Source organism: Rhinolophus ferrumequinum, chromosome X (assembly GCF_004115265.2).
Source record: "Rhinolophus ferrumequinum isolate MPI-CBG mRhiFer1 chromosome X, mRhiFer1_v1.p, whole genome shotgun sequence".
NCBI classification, from domain to species: Eukaryota; Metazoa; Chordata; class Mammalia; order Chiroptera; family Rhinolophidae; genus Rhinolophus; species Rhinolophus ferrumequinum.
This window is the reverse complement of record NC_046284.1, coordinates 28,018,019-28,038,368: the sequence shown is the minus strand read 5'-3', so window position 1 is coordinate 28,038,368 and position 20,350 is coordinate 28,018,019. Positions and strand designations below refer to the sequence as shown.

The following is a 20,350-nucleotide window of genomic DNA, read 5'->3' as shown; positions in this document are numbered from 1 at the left end:
AGATAAAAAGAGAGAAGACACAAATTAACAGATTCAGAAATGAAAAAGGGGAAGTTATCATGGACACCACAGAAATACAAAGGATCATCCAAGAATACTATGAAGGACTATGTGCCACCAAATTCAATAACCTAGAAGAAATGGACAAGTTCTTAGAAACATATAGCCTTCATAGGCTGAACCATGAAGAACTGGAAAATCTAAACAGACTGATCACCAGTAACAAAATTGAATCAGTCATGCAAAACCTTCCCAAAAGCAAAAGTCCTGGACCAGATGGCTTCACTAGTGAATTCTACCAAACCTTCAAAGAGGATCTAATACCAATCCTGCTCAAACTCTTCCAAAATATTGAAGAAGAGACAGTACTCCCTACCTTATTTTATGAGGCCAACATTACCCTGATACCAAAACCTGATAAGGACAACACGAAAAAAGAAAACTACAAACCAATATCTCTGATGAATACAGATGCAAAAATCCTAAACATAATTCTAGCAAATCAAATACAACAATGCATTAAAAAGTTCATTCATCACGACCAAGTGGGGTTCATCCCCGAGGCACAAGGATGGTTCAACATCCGCAAATCCATCAATGTGATACATCACTTAAACAAAATAAAAAACAAAAATCATATGGTTACATCAATTGATGCAGAAAAAAGCATTTGACAAGATACAATATCCATTTATGATTAAAACAATTAATAAAATAGGTATACAAGGAAAACACCTTAACATAATAAAGGCCATATATGACAAACCCTCAGCTAATCTCAGAATTAATGGTGAAAAACTGAAGCCCTTTGCTCTACGTTCAGGAACACGACAGGGCTGTCCCCTATCACCTCTGCTTTTCAACATAGTGTTGGAAGTCCTTGCCAGAGCAATCAGGCAAGAGAAAGAAATAAAAGGCATCCATATTGGGAATGAAGAAGTTAAATTATCACTCTTTGCAGATGACATGATTGTATATATAGAAAACCCTTAAGACTCCACGAAAAAGCTATTAGAAACAATCAACGAATACAGTAAAGTTGCCGGCTACAAAATCAACGTACAAAAGTCCACTGCATTCCTATATGTTAACAATGAAATCTCAGAAAAAGAAAAACAAAAAAACAATTCCTTTTGCAATTGCAGCAAAAGAATAACATACCTGGGAATAAACTTAACCAAGGATATGAAAGATCTATATTCTGAAAACTATAAGATATTTTTAAAAGAAATTGAAGAAGACACAAAGAAATGGAAAGATATTCCATGCTCATGGATTAGAAGAATCAACATAGTTAAAATGGCCATATTACCCAAAGCAATATACAGATTTAATAGAATCCCCATCAAAATTCCAATGGCATTTTTTAAAGAAATAGAACAAAAGATCATCAGATTTGTTTGGAACCACAAAAGACTCCGAATAGCCAAAGCAATTATAAGAAAAAAGAACACTAGTGGCGGTATCATACTCCCTGACTTTCGCTTGTACTACAGGGCTACAATAATCAAAAGAGCATGGTATTGGCAGAAAAACAGACACATAGTCCAGTGGAATAGAATTGAGAACCCAGAAATATAACCACACAAATGTGGACTGATAATTTTTGACAAAGAAGCAAAAAACATACAATGGAGGAAAGACAGCCTCTTCAATAAATGGTGCTGGGAGAATTGGAAAGCCACATCCAAAAGAATGAAACTGGACTGCTATCTGTCACCATGTACCAAAATTAATTCAAAATAGATCAAAGACTTAAGTATAAGACCTGACACAATAAACTGCATAGAAGAAAACATAGGTACTAAACTTATGGACCTTGGGTTCAAAGAACATTTTATGAATTTGACTCCAAAGGCAATGTATGTAAAAGCTAAAATAAACGAATGGGACTATATGAAACTTAAAAGCTTCTGCACAGCAAAGAAACCATCGACAAAATAAAGAGGCAACCATCTGAATGGGAGAAGATTTTTGCAAACAGTGCCTCTGATAAGGGGCTAATATCCAAAATATACAAAGAACTCATGTAACTCAGCAATTAAAAAACAAACTACCCAATTGAAAAATGGGCAGAGGACCTGAAGAGACATTTCTCCAAAGAGGACATACAAATGGCAAATAGATATATGAAAAAATGCTCAACATCACTAATCATCAGAGAAATGCAAAAAAAAACCACAATGAGATATCACCTCACCCCAGTCAGAATGGCTATCATCAACAAGACAAATAGTAACAAGTGTTGGAGAGGTTGTGGAGAAAAAGGAACCCTCATACACTGTTGGTGGGAATGCAGACTAGTTCAGCCGTTATGGAAGGCAGTGTGGAGGTTCCTCAAAAAATTACGAATAGAATTACCATATGACCCAGCAATCCCTCTCCTGGGTATCTACCAAAAAAATCTGAAAACATCTACATATAAAGACCCGTGTGCTCCAATGTTCATTGTAGCTTTGTTTATGGTCGCCAAGACAAGGAAACAACCAAAATGTCCTTCGATAGATGAATGGGTGAAGAAGTTGTGGCATATATACACAATGGAATATTATCCGGCGGTAAGAAAAGATGATATAGTAGCATTTGTGACAACATGGATGGATCTTGAGAGCATAATGCTAAGCGAAATAAGTCAGACAGAAAAAGCAGAGAACCATATGATTTCACTGACATGTGGTATATAAACGAAAAGCAACAAAAGAACAAGACAAACAAATGAGAAACAAGAACTCATAGACACAGACAATAGTTTAGTGGTTGCCAGAGGGTAAGGCGGGTGGGGGGTGGGAGATGAGGGCGAGGGGGATCAAATATATGGTGATGGAAGGAGAACTGACTCCGGGTGGTGAACACACAATGGGATTTATAGATGATGTAATACAGAATTGTACACCTGAAATCTATGTAATTTTGCTAACAATTGTCACTCCAGTAAATTAAAACAAATAATAATAATAATAATAAAAAGTACTAGACTAGTTGTGCAAGGTCATATGGGCATTAGACTTGTTGGTGTTATCAGTTTGTGAGGGGTGTACATTTTTAATCATTATGTTGTTTTGTATACCTGCAACTAATAAAAAAAAAATGTGTTCCATAGAAGGCTAACGAAACAGTGAAAAATATAGGATGAAACTGGAGCTGTAACATTGAACCCTTGAATTCTACCATGGCTACCGTGTTTCCAGGATTTGAGGCCCTTAGTACCAATTTCTTCATTGTCTTGCAATATCAGTACTTGAGCCACAAAACTCTAGTACACCTTCAAGAGCATCTCGCCTAGGTTTCTTATTTCCTATCTTCCGAAATTCATCCTTGTTAAGGCCAAAATTTCATAATGCACTACTTACATATATGCTTGGATATCCTGACCAATTGAAAGGAGAGAGTCCCAGTCTATAATCCAGTTAGAATTACCTTTCTCAGGTTCAGATTCTAGTCTGAAATATGTGCCCCTTTCCGAAGAGTTTGGGCATCAGGGATAACTTCATATTTCAAGAGAGGACTTATCATAAACCACACAGGCATGTGGCTTTATTTCAATAGGCACATCACTATAAGCAACATTCAATTTAATCTAATAGGCAAAATATAGTTATATCCAGAAAGGAACAAAGAACGCACAACCAGTATTTGATTAAGCTAAATATTTGAGTAAGAGCAATGGACATATGCCATAAAAATTACCTTTGTTAATGAAATTACAGAAAATATAAAAAGACTGTTTCCATCCTCAAACCTTAGAAAGATGAAACTCTAATATCTCTGAATAGATCCTTTCTTAATGGCTAGGAATATTTATTCTTCTCAGGGGTAAAGATGTTCAGAGAGGATTCACATGTCAATTGCATAGAAAAGTCTTTTTAAAATACTGAGCAACTGTGCTGTGTTAGACTTTTTAGCAAGCATAGGAAAAATAGATCTTAGCCTTTGTAAGTTTCCACTTTAATGATACTAACTATACCTATAGCCATATTCACCATCAATTTATCTTGTATTCTTTTAGGTTTCACTGAAAAAAGCAATTGTGGAAGCAAGAGGAGTGATATGGTTAGTAGGAGAAAAGGGACAATTGCTTTCCTTTTTCCAAATTATATTTCACGTAAATATTAGTGTTCCAGGAGAGCTTTAGTAGGTGTTAAATTTAAAGAGAAAGAAGAGTTTAACAAACTTGAACAGATTTCCTTTTTACAAGATTTCTCACATTTTCTTTACTAATATGAATTATGACTCCAAAAAAAGGATATCAGATGTAACATTTCCCGAAACTATTTGTCTTTGTTTTTTTTTTTTTTTTTTTTTTTTTTTTTTTTTTTTTTTTTTTTAAAGATTTTTATTGGAGAAAGGGAATAGGACTTTATTGGTGAACAGTGTGTACTTCCAGGACTTTTTCCAAGTCAAGTTGTTGTCCTTTCAATCTTAGTTGTGGAGGGTGCAGCGCAGCTCCAGGTCCAGTTGCCATTGTTAGTTGCAGGGGGTGAAGCCCACCATCCCTTGCATGAGTCCAACCGACAACCTTGTGGTTGAGAGCCTGCGCTCCAACCAACTGAGCCATCTGGCACTGTCCCATGTAGGAATAGAACCTGCATCCTTCGGTGTTAGGAGCACAGAACTCCAACCACCTGAGCCACTGGGTCAGCCCTGTCCTTGTTTTTATGCAACTCTCCCCAAACACAATTTATAAAATGCACTGCTGATAAAATATTAGAAGCCATTTATTTTCAGAAACTATGGGTATCATCATGAGGTTAAAAACATGGTAAAGTACCAATGTGTTTTGAATGTTCTCAAATATAATATGTTCTCTAATATAAATAAATGCCATACTTCAAGTATTCCATCTCAGGAATGAATTTTTTCCCTTGCAGCCTTTGGCCCAAATTATTTTTTGAATCTCTCAGGTGTCTTAGCTTTCTTCAGAAGTAACACAATTTAGTATATACAGCATACTGTGGTGGAGAGATAACTAGCAGTGGATGTAGAATGCTAGAGATTTAGTCCTAGCTAGAAAATATTAGCAAATAGCAATCTCCCTGAGCCTCAATTCATTCAACTATGCAATAAAGAAAACAATACTAGCTAACATGAATAGACTTATATGCCAATTATAAAATGCCATATATACATAAAGTGAGAGGCAGAGAGAATACTCTAGGGTAAAACTGTATTCATGATTTGATTCAACATAATTCGGGTTATGCCTTTGATGTTTAAAATATTTTGATGACAAATAGCACCAATATATCTTTAACATATTTAAAGTAATATTATTATATCCAAAATAGTTATTACACAATATTAATATTTCTGTTTTGCTTACAATGACTTTGTATAGAAGATATATTCTACTTCTCTCTTCCTCCTCTGTCATGCTCAATCAATCTGCTGGAATCGTGCTGAAAATGAGATCATTTAAGTCTTTCACCTTGTTCTTTAGTTTGCTGGCTATATAAATGAGAAGTAGTATATTTCAAGGCCAATCCAATGTATTATTTAAACAATTTGCAAAATCTTGCATCTATAGCAATTCCTTGCATATATTTATCTTGAACGAGTTATACATAACTAGCAAGTAATCTAAAAATTCTCTTTCAGGCTTACAGGTCAGACAATTAAGTTCAAAAACTCACCCTAGAAAAAGTACTACATATCTCATTGCTGAATATCACTATGGTCACTTTCAAAGTACTCCCTTTGGGAAGCTATGTACCAATTCCAGTGCCTAGTCCACCCTTCAAAGCAATTTAAGATCTCTTTTTCTGGAATGGCCATCAGAGCTCTCATATTATACTTGATGTCCTGAATGTCATCAAAATGTCTTCCCTTCAATATTTCCTTTATCTTCTGGTAAAGAAAGAAGTCATTGGGGGCCAGATCAGGTGAGTCAGGAGGGTGTTCCAATACAGTTATTTGTTTACTGGCTAAAAATTCCCTCACAGACAGCACTGTGTGAGCTGGTCATTGTCATGATGCAAGAGCCATGATTAGTGAAAAGTTCAGGTCGTCTAACTATTTCACATAGCCTTTTCAGCACTTCCAAATAATAAACTTGGTTAACTGTTTGTCCAGTTGGTACAAATTCATAATGAATAATCCTTCTGATATCAGAAAAGGTTAGCAACATCATTGCAACAAGTTCACAAACTGAATTGTCAGACCTCATACAGCAAGTAAGATTTGGTATTTAGAAACTGAGATTCATTCATGATATACGTTTGCCAAGGTGACCCAGCAGGCAAGAGATGGGAACAAAACTCAGAACTCTTAACTTCTTAAACTGGCTCCCTCCAATTGTCCATGCACCTTCCTTAACACAATCAGACTTCAACTACAAAAATAATGGTTAATATCTCCTGGTGCTAAAATGGAAATTTGTAATTGAATTCACCTAAATCAATGTCTTTGATGATAATGAATCTGTCAGTGTAAGTATAAGGGCTCCAGTTTGGTGCTGGTGCATAGTGCCTCAGTCATGTCTCAGGAAGTCCTTGTGACATCAGGGAGAAGATTAGATTTTCAATCAGGCTTAAGCTGTGCTGCCCTTTTGTCAGCACACATTAAAATGCATTTAGACTGATCTTCTCCCAGGGGACAAAGTAAAAGCATCCTCAAAAGAGATTATTGAGAGGTTCATGGACCAGTCTGAAGAATAAATTTGAACAATAATTACTGGATGCTTATAATGGGCTCGCAGAATGTTTAGACATTCAGTACGGATTTTGCAAAGGATCTTAAAATGCATGGTCGGTGTGTATACATTGTTTAGTATGCATGTTTGCTGAGAAGGAAACAGTGTGTATGAGAATACTCAAATTTATAAGAGACTGAAGCGAATCATGGGCTATATGCAATTAGACTGTGAGAGAACTCTGTAAAGAGAAGAGTCACGTCTTAGACATCTCTGAATTACTGTCACTTAGCATGGTGCCTGGCATATAGTAAGTGCTTGTTTAATGTTCATTGGATAAATGGATGAATTAATGCACAAATGGATAAATGACAAATGCATACCTATATTCATAGAAATGATGTTCATTGTAACTGTACATCAGGTTCATCCCTTAGTCTTTGTGTTATTACTTTAAGACAATACATTACTGTTTATACTCTGTCATATTAGTACACATGCAGGGCACATTAGTAGAGAAAGAAGTTAGATATCACTCAACTTAGGAGAATTTGGTCCATAGGTTTGCCTGTGCAAATATAGTGAATTGCTACTCATCCAATATGATTGATCAATGGAATATTCAAATTAAGCAAAATTTAATCAGTTCAGCGGAGACTGGAAAGCACATTTGCTGTTTTCATACACCTACTATATACTAGATAGGGTGTTTGTGTTTTGTTTATTTAATTTCATTTAATGTTTGACGACTGAGTGAAGTAGGGATTATATTCTCCATTTAGTTTTAGAAAACTGAGGCTTAACAGTATTAAGTAACTTGTCCACGACCATAGAGTAAGCAGTAAATCAAGGATTAGATTTCATGTCAAATGTTATCACTCAAAAATTTTTCCCTTCACTCTACCATCACCACCTCCCAAAACACACCACACAACACAAACACACACACACACACACACACACACACACACACACACATTTTTGCTAATAGGATGAAGAATACCCAAGCCCTTTTCACAAATTACCCTCCTTTTCCCACTCTTTTAACTTTCAATGCATACTCTGCTCTGGCCACAACAAATTACTGGTCCTTCTCCTGAGACATTCCATCTATTTAGATACATCTTTATATCCTTTTGTTTATGATATTTCTTCTGCATGGAACTCCCTTCTCCCTGTTCTTTGCTTAGCATCATTCCTGGAATTATCAGGTCCAATTTTAGTATCACTATGAGTCAGTGCTCTGAAATTTCTTTGACCAAATGATAGTATGGCCCTTATCACATTGTAATATAAATACAAATTACACTATTTAAATTTACATTTATATCTCTAGGAAGTAACATTGTATGTAGGATATACACTGCTAAGCTGGAAAGCTTGTCAATCTTGCTTTGATGATTCAAAAGGCAATTTAAGACAGAGGTGCAAGTCACAATGCCAGAGTAGGAAGACCCTGAGCTCACCTCCTTCCTTAGACATACCAAAAGTACATTTACATATAGAACAACTATCTCTGAGTGTGACCTGAGGAGTAGCAGAACCGATTCTTCATAACTGAAGATATGAAGAAAACACCACTGTTGTGCGGGGCGGCCTGCGGGGTCTCTGCTCCCGCTCCCCACATAAGAATGCAGGATGTGGCTAGGCCATAAAGGAACACCCACGGAGCCATAGGTAGGGGAGTCATACCACTATAGTCTCACTAGAGGCTGGATTCACTCGACATGCGACCTGCTGTCCATTTTTCTGCCAACCGACCGACGACTCTCCTCGACTCCCCAAGGCAGCCACAGCAGTTATATTAGTGGCCAATGGCTCAATGGTTACAGCTGACGGCCAACTAGCCACAGCTGACGGCCATCTACTACCCGAGCCAGCACCTTTCCACGTGAGGACGAGAGCCTGGAAACTGCTCTTTGGGGCTCTGTCCCCACAGCCACTTTAAGATGAATAGGAGGGGCAGATATGCAGTCTGGTCAAGACTCCCACTCTCTCTGCAGCATTTCACAAGTGAGAGGGGTATCATGGCTATGGAGGTGGCTCATGAGGAGCGACAGGCCTGAGACACACATTGGTCTTCCCAGCCTGGAGGACCTCCACAAGGAAGAAGAGCCTCCATAACATCTGGTTGTGAGGCCAGGGAGACTTACATCAGGGAGAGCCAAGGGGCTGTGGGAAATTACCTGAGCCTTCTTTAGGGGCCCTTTTAAAGGGCCCATGAACAAATTCACTAACTCTGAGTGCCAGTGCAGCGGCATCAGTTTGAAAATTGCCTGGGTCATACATGAAGCAGATTTAATGACTAATTTTGGAGTCTCTGCCAGATAGGCAGGTATTTATTGGAACCTTCCCTGGGGCAGAAGGTGCTGACAGCTGCTATTTTCTTTTGAATTGCTTTGTTTTACTCTCCTTCCACCTAGCCATCCCCATGCTGGCTGGCACCAGTTCTGACACGCTCTATTAACCTGCTAACAGTTTTTCCCATTCCACAGTTCCCCTGAGGACCCACCCATCCAAAACTGCCTATCCAGGTCAGTGTGTAACAAAGCAACTCCAAGGTAGCATGACACCTGCCACTACTGGTGGGGGGTCCTAAAGCATTTCCAATGTGTCATCCACACCTCAGTACCTGGCAGAGGCCCCAGGGCCCCTCCAAGGTGATGTCCAGCCCCCAGCATGCAGTGGGCCACCCCAATTTCCCTGGAGCCCCTTCAAGGAGATGCCCCTCCATTCAGCACCCAGTGGATGACCCTAGATGGACCAGGGCACATCCAAGGCATTGTCCTGCCATCCCGCCCTGTCAGAAACTGGCAGGTGACATGGGTGGCTCGGGAGCTCTTCCAAAGAGGTGCCCCACCTGTCAGCACCCAGTGGATGACCCAGACAACCTCGGGTCTATGCCAGGTACACTGGATGGCCCCAGAGCCCCTCTAAAGTAGTGCCCCACTTGGCAACAATGAGCTCACCACAGTAGAGACCAGAACTCTTAGCCAACCTCAACAAAGGCCTGAACTGCACATCACTACATCAGCAGCAGTCATGGCAGAACCTCACTGCCAGTTGAGTGGGGTGTCTGTCACACATACCAGTGCACATGTAGTATATGCAGATAAGCCTTACAGCCAGCCATTCAGATATCCATCCCATCCCATCAGCATTCCTGTGGCAGTCACATCTGGGTCTCACAAACAGCCATGCTTGTGGCAAGCCCACACTTTGAGATTCCAGCAACAGTCACACAGCCCTCACAGACTACAAAACTGGAGGTCAGCACTACCCAGCAGTTCACCCACAACGTTTGTAGCACAGCCACAACACACAGCTAACATGGGAGATACCCATTGAGAACCTGGTTGTGGTAACCAGGGGGGATTGCACCACTGGGCCCCACAGGACACCTCCTATATAATGCCATTCTTTCAATACCATGAGATATAGGTGATCTACCTAATACAAAGAAACTGAGATTTAGGCAAAACGAAGAGAAAATGGAATACGTTCCTAACAAAAGAATAAGACCAAACCCCAGAAAAAGAACTAAACAAAGTGGAGGTAAGCAATCTACCACATACAATTTCAAAGTAATGATCGTAATGATACTCACTGAACTGAGAAGTATGGATTAACACAGATAGAACTTCAAAAAAAAAGAGATAGAACATATAAAAAAGAACCAATTAGAACTGAAGAATGCAATAACTGAAATGAAAAATGCACTAGAGGAAATCAATGGCAGGTTAGAAGATGCAGAAGACCAAATCAGAGATATGGAAAACAAGGTAGTAGAAATCCCCAATCAGAATTGCAAAAAGAAAATAAACAAATGACAATCATATAAGGGAGCTCTGGGATAACATCAAGTGTACTAATTTCACATTATAGGGGTCTCAAAGGAGAAGAGAAGAGAAAGAGATATAAAACTTATTTTAGCAACAATGACTGAAAATTTCCCTAATCTGATGAAGAAAACAAATATCCAAGTTCAGGAAGCACACAGAGTACCAAACAAGATGAACTCAAACAGACCTGTACCATGTCACATAATAATTAAAATGTCAAAAGTAAAAACAGGAAGAGAAAAAAAAAAGTTATATACAAGAGAACCCACATAAGATTATCAGCTAGGATTTTCAGCAGAAACTTTGCTGGCCAGAAGGGAGTGGCATGATATACTCAAAGTGATGAAAGGGAAACCTGTAACCAAGAATTCTCTACCAAGTAAGGTTATGATTCAGAATTGAATATAGAGTTTCTCAGACAAGCAAAAGCTAAAGGAGTTCATCACCACTGAAATGACACTATAAGAAACGTTAAAGGGACTTATTTAAGTAGAAAAGAAAAGACCAAAACTGAAAATAGGAAACTATAGGGGAGGAAATCTCACTGGTAAAGGCAGGCATTTAGTAAATGTAGTGAATCAACCAATTATAAAGCTACTATGAAGGTTAAAAGACAAATGTGGTAAGAATATATGTAACTACAGTAATAAATTAAGGAATATACACACAGAAAGATGTAAAATATGATGTCAAAAATATAAACATGAGAGGTGAGTACAAAATGTAGTGCTTTTAGAAGCCATTCTAACTTAAGTGACCAACAACAGAAAATAGACTGTTATATGCATAGGATGTTATATATGAATTTCATAATAACTACAATCAAACAGTAAAGAGAAAGGAAACTAAACATAACACTAAAGAAGCTCATCAATTAACATGGGAAGAAAGAAAGAGAAAAAGAAAGGAACAGAGAAGAACTACAAAAACAACAGAAAAATATTAACACAACGGCATTAAGTACATACCTATCAATAATTACTTTAAATGTAAATGGACTAAGCACTCTAATCAAAAGACACAGGGTGGTTTTATGGATAAAAATAACAAGACCCTAAAAGAGACTCACCTCAAATCTAAAAATACATTAAGACTGAAAGTGAAGGGATGAAAAAAGATATTTCATACAAATAAAAATGAAAATAAAGCTGTGGTAGCAATACTTACATTAGACAAATATACTTTAAAACAAAGAATTCAAAGAGAGACAAAGAAGGACATTTCATTGTGATGAAGGGATCAATACAAAATGAAGACATAAAACCTGTAAACATCTATACACCTATCATAGGTGAACATAAATACATAAAGCAATTACTAATTGACATAAAGTGCAAGACTGAAAAGTTGTACAGTGATAGTTGGGGATTTTAACACCCCACTTTCATCAATGGTTAGATGAAAGACTATTTTCCAGACAGAAAATCAACAAGGAAAAACATAGGCCTTATAGATGCAGAATATATATATATATATTCCATCCCCAAACAGCAGAGTACACATTCTTCTCAAATGCACATGGAGCATTTTCCAAGATAAATCATATGTTAGACTACAAAACAACTCTCAAAAATTTAAGAAGATATAAATAATGTCAAGTATGTTTTCTGAACACAATGATATGAAACTAGAAATCAACTACAAGGAGGAAATTGGAAAAAAAACACAAACACATGGAGGCTAAACAACATTCTACTAAACAATCAATGGGTTAATGAAAGTCAAAGAAAAAATAATTTTAATACCTGAATACGAATAAAAATAGAAAGAGCATTCTAAAATCTATGGGACACAGCAAAAGAAGTTCTAAGAAGGAAGTTAAAGTGATACCTGTCTACCGTATAAAAGGAGAAAAATCTCAAATAAACAATGTAACCTTACATCTAAAGGAATTACAAGAAGAAAAAAACAAAACAAAGTCTAAAGTTAGTACAAGGAAGAAGTAACAAAGATCAAAGTGGAAATAAACGAAATAGAGAATATAAATAATAGAAGAGATAAATGAAACTAAGAGGTGGTTGTTTTAAAATATAAACAAAACTGATAATCCTTTAGCCAGACTCATCAAGAAAAAAAGAGAGGGCTCAAATAAATAAAATCAGAAATCAAAGAGAAGTTATAAGTAACACCACAGAAATACAAAGGATCATAATAAAATACTACAAACAATTATATGACAACAAATTGGACAACCTAGAAGAAATGGATAAATTCCTAGAAACATATAGTCTTCCAAGACTGAATCAGAAAGAAACAAAAACATCTGGAGATACTGATTACTAGTAAGAAAATTGAATCAGTAATCAAAAAACTCCCAACACACAATAGTTCAGGACAAGACAACTTTGCATGCAAATTCTAACAAACATAAAGAATTAATACCCATCCTTTTAAAACATATTCAAAAATTGAAGAGGAAGGAATAATGCTTCTAAACTCATTCTATGAGATCAGCATTACCTTGATACCAAAAGCAGGCAAAGTCATACAAAAAAAAAAAATACACAGTAATATTACTCATGAAAATAGATGCAAAAATTATCAAGAAAATATTAGCAAACTGAATTCAATAATATGATCATCTCAAAAGATGCAGAAAAAAAAAGGATTTGACAAAGTTCAACATTCATTCATGGTAAAAACTCTCAACAAAGTTAGTATAGAGACAAGGTACCTCAACATAATAAAGGCCATATATGACAAGATCACAAATCACATTATACTCAATAGTGAAAAGCTGAAAGCTTTTTCTCTAAGATCAGGAACAAGACAACAATGCTGACTATCACCATTTTTATTTAACATAGTACTGGAAATTTTTGCCAGAGCAGTTAGGCAAGAAAAAATTAAAAAAGACATCCAACTCAGAAAAAAATGTATTTAAACGGTCTTTGTGCAGATGAAATGACTTTATAAATAGAAAACCCTAAAAACTCCACAAAAAATCTGTTAGAACTAATAAATTCAGTAAAGTTCAAAATACAAAACCAACATACAAAAAGTTAGTTGTGTTTCTACATACTAATAACAAACTACCAGAAATAGAAATTAAGAAAACAATCCCACTTACAATTGCATCAAAAGGAATAATACCAGGTCTGCCAATTAAGTTTGTGAACTCATCATAAAAAAAGTGCTACATACCTCATTGCTGAATATCACTATGGTCACCTTCGAAGTATTCCCCTTGGGAAACTATACACCGATGCCAGTGCCTACTCCACCCTTCAAACAAATTTTGGAAATCTTTTTCTGGAATGGTCATCAGAGCTGTGGTTGCATTACACTTGATGTCCTGAATGTTATCAAAATGTCTTCCTTTCAATAGTTCCTTTATCTTCAGGTAAAGAAACAAGTTATTGGAGGCCAGATCTGGTGAGTATGGAGGGTGTTCCAACACAATTATTTGTTTACTACCTAAAAACACCCTCACAGACAGTGCCATGTGAACTTGTGCATTGTTGTGATGCATGACCCATGAATGTTGGTGAAAAGTTCAGGCCGTTTTTATCTAACTTTTTCACGCAGCCTTTTCAGCACTTCCAACTAGTAAACTTGGTTAACTGTTTGTCCAGTTGGTACAAATTCATAGTGAATAATCCCTTTGATATCAGAAAAGGATAGCAACATTCGTGCAACAAGTTCGTGAACTTAATTGTCAGATCTCATATGCCTAGGGATATCTTTAATCAAGAAGGTGAAATACCTGTGCATTTAAAATTATGAGACACTAATAAAATATATTGAAGAAGACACAAATAAATGCTCAGTAATTTTGTGCTGATGGATTGGAAAAATTAATATTCTTAAAATGTGTATACTATCCAAAACAATCTATAGATTCAATGCAATCTCTATCAACATTTCAATGGCATTCTTCACAGAAATAAAACAAAGCATTGTAAAAGTTGTATGGAACCACAAATGACCCCAAATAGCCAAACAGTCTTGAGAAAAAAAAAGAAAGCTGAAGGCTTCACCCTTCCTTATTTCAAACTCTATTACAAAGCTATAGTAATCAAAACAGTACGGTACTGTCATAAAAGCAGAGACATAGATCAATGGAAGATCATAAAGAGCCAAGAAATAAACCTATGCATATACAGGAAATCAATTTATGACAAAGGAGACAGGAATATAGAATGGAAAAGGACAGTCTCTTCAATAATTAGTTTGGAAAAACTGTACAGGCATATGTAAAAGAGTGAAACTGGACCAGTGTTTTACACTGTGTACAAAAATCAACTGAAAATGGATTAAAGACTTAAACATAAGACCTAACACCACAAAATTCCTAGAAGAAACCATAAGGGGTAAGTTCCATGACATTGGTCTTGACAATGAGTTTTTGGATTTGACACCTAAAGCAAATGAAACAAAAGTAAAAATAAAGAAGTGGGATTATATCAAATAAAAAGCTTCTGCACAGCAAAGGAAACCATCAAGAAAACGAGAAGGTAGCCTAAGCAATGGGAGAAAATATTTGCAAATCATATGTCTGATAAGGGGTTAATATCCAAAATGTGTAAAGAATTCATATAACTCAATAGAAAAACAATTTGATTAAAAAATAGGCAGAGAACCTGAATAGACATTTTTTGCAAAGAAGATATTCAAATGGTCAACAGGTACATACAAAGATTCTCAACATCACTAATCATCAGGGAAATGCAAATCAGAATCACAGTAAGATATCACTTCATGTGTTCTTTTGACTATCATCAAAAAAACAAGAAATAGCAAGTGTTGGGTATATAAATTAGTGCTGCCACTAGAAAAAACAGTATGGAGTTTCCTTAAAAACTAAAAAAATAACAACCACATGATCCAGAAATTCCCCTTCTGAGTATTTATCCAAAAGAAACAAAAATCACTATCTCAAAGAGATATCTGCACCTCCATGTTCATTGCAGCATTATTTACAATAGCCAAGACATGGAAACAACCTAATTGTATACCAACAGATGAATGGATAAAGAAAATGTGCAAACAATGCACAAGTTACCAGGGTCTAAGGGCTTTACTAACATCAGAACATGATTGGTATTTAGTAAATGGCGACAAAAAACATCCAACCTAAGAGAAAGCTTGTAAGAGTTTATTTGAGCCAAACTGACAATTGCCCGGAAGCAAACTCTCAATGGATTGAGAAAATGCTCCATGAAATGGAGGTTTGCAGCTTATTTTATACATGGAATCAAAGGTGGAGGGTTACATGAAATCCATTGGTGATAGATAGGGGGTAGGAGAAAGCAAAGGGGAAATCTCTGGGATTGGATAAAAGTAAATTGGAGACAGGGGTACTTCTTTTAGTACAGGGTAGTTAATAGTTCTCATAGAGATGCTAATCAAGGGACAAGAATAATAATGAAGAATTCTGTGCTTTCCTGCTTGGTGCAGAAAAAGGGATTACTGACATTCCAAGGATGTCATTTTAGGTGCAAAAAGACAATAGACAGGCCCTCTTAAAGGCACAGATTAACTTTGTGAAGGAAGCTGAAGATGTGACCTCCCGCCATGGCCCACTTCATTATGAATTTTTTTTATGCTCATGCCATCTTATGTGGTTATTTTTAGTCTCCTGAGCTTGTCAGGTTTAATATGTGGCCCCTTTTCCATCCACACAACCAAAACACGCTGTTAAGAGAATAGACTCGTACTTGTTAAAATAAAACAGACTGCTCTGGCTATCTAGGAAACTCCAGAGAGATGACAGTCAAAAACAGGGCCGACACCCTATTTCCCCTTCATGGAGGGTATGCTTACTCCTCCTTTTGATAATTATAATCAATGCCATGGTCAGGGTCCAGAGGTGAGCTGCTTGGGCACTAGCGTTATACCCCGAACACGGCTCCTCATTCCTATTTTTTACCTCTCACCATAACTAAGGTAGGCTGGCTTTAAACAAAACAAAACAACAAAATGTTTGAGGTATCTAAAGGAAAGATAATAATAATTATATAAAATGCAAAGTAAATAGGAAAGTAAGTTTCTATAGTCTTTCTGAAGTCAGTAAAAACGGCTTTTTTATTCCTCTATCTTCATTAACATTTCCTTATTCCACTGGGAATGTTCTGCTCATTCCCTGGTTTACTCCAAGAACTTCCCAAAATATCCATCAACTCTACAGGGAAAAACACAAAAAGATTCTTGTAAATCCCTCATCTTAAAATCCTCAATTCACTGTTTCCAGCGGTTTGTTGTGCCATTGATTATTGTATCATAATGCTTACCTACTCCTAATCAAGTTCCCACATTGAAAGACCTGCCTTAAGTCAAACTTCCAATTCTCAATAAATTCTGACCTTTCTTTCACACCATCTGAGACATTACTGAGGCTTTGCAGAGGTGGTGTTCACCCTTATTGTGAGAAGCAATAAAATCATCTTTGTCTCCTCAAAAGGTTATGTGATTTGGGGGAGTTAGCTATTGATAGCAACTTTAAAGCTATAAGCAGGATGTTGGGACTTTGTGAAAACAATGGGGCCTTATGTCTGTAAATCTTACTGTCACCACACAGCCTTTGCATGGGGGTTGGAGGCCAGCATGCTAATGAAGCAGTATTGTCTTAAGAATCTCAAGGGAGGCTGGCTGCACTGAACTGTTGTTCTGGTTTCTATGGGATGAGACATTTTTTAAGGGATGGATTTAACTGTATTTAAACTTGCTCAGAATGGGACTGCCAGGGGAAAAGAAGCAATCTTATTCTGAGAAATAGACTAAATACAACTACAAAGAACTGGAAAAGTACCAAATAAAAGCATATATCTGTGGCAGCCAGTGCCAGAGTATGCTTGCAGCACCTCCCATTTGTGGAAACAGACCTGAGGAAAAGCAGTGAGTCCAGAACTACACTTGAGCCTCCCAAGACACAGGAGTCAGATGTACTGTTCTGGGTTGGGCTGCTGTATACTGCCAGTGCACTGAGTTATTATTACCTGTCCCCTGGATAGTGGGCATATTTTAGCACATTCTAAGGTCAGATTTTTTTTTTCCTCTTGATTGAACAGCAAAAGCCATGACAGCATTGACAGGCTGCAGAAATAGGGATAAGGATGATTGAGGTGAGTCTTAATGGTGAAGAGGGATAAGGGTGAATTTTTTTTAATAGTTAAGATATTTTATTCTAATAGCTATAATTACAGTGCTTGTTTGTCGAAATGAAAACTGAAAACAAGTATACAAAACAGTTGATTACTAATTGTGTATTAAAAGCAATAAGAGGTTCCACAACACCAGATAAACCAGTTTTGAGGTTTTCCCCAAGATAAAGTTTAACAGCTCCAGCTTCTTCAGTGTTTATCAAAATACAAAAAAAAAAAAGTAGAGGTTGTCGTTTTTGATGGCAAATCTGACCCTTGCAGGCTGAGGGAGTGAAAGCACATGTGGATGGGGGCTCCTAGGGGCTGGACTCTAGGATGACCCATCACCCATCTGCCTGTGCTTCTGCTGGTGAGACCCAGACACCCTGGAGTGAGCAAACATGCGTGGGGACCACAAGGCTCCCACTCTGGCCAGAGTGGTCCCACCAAAGCACCCATGCTGACCCAAGGGAAATCTGGGGTCCCTCCGAGGGGTCTGAGCAGTGGCCACAGCCCCCAGCCCATCCCCTGGGTGGCGGTGTAAGCACAAGTACAAGCACAAACGCTATGGGATGCAGGATGACCCAGCCAATCACGAGAACTGTATGTGACCATGTAGAACATATCGTGGCTGGTTCTGCCCGCCACATGCTCCAGATAGAAGACAGACTATGGGTGGACTGGACTCAGGCCATTACTGCAGAACCTACACTAGGCACATTTCTCCCTTCTGTGTGTTCAAGTGTCTCCTTATCTTGTATTTGTAACTATTTTTAAAAATGCACTGAGTTTGGGTTAAAAACCAACCACCAAAATGGATCTCAACACAGATCTAAATCTCAAGAGTGTCAGGCTGGTCTAACAGCAGCTCCTGGAGGCCCCAGATGCCTACAATCCATTCTCAGTACTAACAGTGGGTTGATTCTCTTTTTACAATAAAAAAGCTGAGTAATATTGCATAGAATACCAGAAACTGCCTCATTGGAAACAAGAACTATGTACATTAAATAAAAACCCGGTTGCAGGCTGCGTCTGCACATGTACAGCATGGTGAAGCACACTGGGACCAACCATGGAGACAGCTTCTGGCACTCACACCACAGGGGCACGTCTGCCACATGAGAAGAAAGCAAGGGTGGAAGAGGGAGTGAGGGGGGAGAAGAGTGCAGCTCACTTCTGGTTCCCGAGCTGATTGGACAGCCAGTCCAGTCCCTTGTAGAGCCCATCCCCACTGGTGGTGCAGGTGGCCTGAATGTACCAGTTCCTGTGGCGCAGAGAGTGCAGGCCCAGCTTGTCTGTGATCTCAGCTGCGTTCATGGCGTTGGGGAGGTCCTGCTTGTTCGCGAACACGAGCAGGACAGCATCCCTGAGCTCGTCCTCTGCCAGCATCCGCATGAGCTCCTCCCGGGCCTCATTCTCACGCTCTCGGTCATTGCTGTCCACCACAAAGATGAGACCTTGTGTGTTCTGGAAGTACTGGCGCCACAGAGGCCGGATCTTGTCCTGGCCGCCCACGTCCCACACGGTGAAGCTGATGTTCTTGTACTCCACTGTCTCGACATTGAAGCCTATGGTGGGAATGGTGGTCATGATTTCACCCAGCTTCAGTTTGTACAGGATGGTGGTCTTCCCCTCAGCGTCCAGGCCCACCATGAGGATGCACATTTCTTTTTTGCCAAAAAGGCCCTTGAAGAGGTTCGCAAAGATATTCCCCATGCTGTCGACTGCAGGGAATGACACTGGCCAGAGAAACCCTCAGCGGCCACGGCACAGTTAGGGTGAATTTTTTGACAAAACAATCAGATATCCTGTAACCTGCTGTGGAAATCACAGGTTACATTAGTGATTTGGAAAGACCCATTCAGGTGGTGTTTTTTCTTTCTTTCTCACTCCCTCCCCCCCGCATTAAAGGAACTCCTAGGGAGGGAGAAAAAGAAGACAGTGTGAATGAATGAATCTGAATTAGTCTACCACAGGTGGTAAATAGCTTATTAGCTCTCAAGTTCCATCACCCAGAGGAGAATCTAAGTTGGTATTTCAGTCCCCTTACCCTCACCACACACACACACACACACACACACACACACACACACACACACACACACACACACGGGTAGGGGGATGAGAGAGAGAGAGAGAGAAAAGACTAACTGGCTTTACCAATTTTTCTGTGCAGATTACTGATTTAAACAGTGTCTCTCTGCAGGTCCGTATTCATACATTTTGCATAGCCCAACTTAGAAGACAACTCGAGGGTGTGAACTTATTGGGCCCAAACTCTAATGCCTCTATTTCTTCAACTGGAAATTGGTGCAATGCCTAACTCATTTTTTGTGTGAAGACTGAGTAAGACAACATATGCAAGTCCCATAACATATGGACACAAAATGGATGCTTTAAAAATAGTTGTCCCCCCTCATTTACCCACTCTCAAGACTTTGGGCATAAAAGTATTTTCACAAAATGATTGAAAACATTATTTATGCATTGCAGCTTGTGCATAATCATACTTCTTAGCATGTTGTTTGAGACAGGTACACTTATTCCAGGCAAAACAGATGGAATCCTCAAATCATTTGCAACTAGAGTCATTTAATGGACATCTAAATCTATCCCATGAGGATGAACATTGAATTCATCATTTTGGAAAGAGTGAAGCTCACCTATAATCTCCCTTGAGTCATGAGGAAAGAAAAATTGCCTCTAAAGTATCAAGAATCAAATCTTAAAATATCTACTCAAATCTCACCACGTTTCCCCTTACCAATGTCCTTCATTCCCCACTGCATGACAAATTG

The 20,350-nt window shown here is 38.2% G+C and overlaps 1 protein-coding gene across 1 annotated transcript; it reads right to left on the bottom strand.

Moving 5' to 3' along the window:
* Positions 1-17,578: 17,578 nt before the first annotated feature.
* LOC117031209 (ADP-ribosylation factor 1-like) lies at positions 17,579-19,310 on the bottom strand. The gene has a single exon (XM_033121676.1). It carries the CDS (start codon positions 19,266-19,268, stop codon positions 18,723-18,725), a length of 546 nt encoding a protein of 181 aa, XP_032977567.1. The 5' UTR covers positions 19,269-19,310; the 3' UTR covers positions 17,579-18,722.
* Between the last annotated feature and the right edge of the window lie 1,040 nt (positions 19,311-20,350).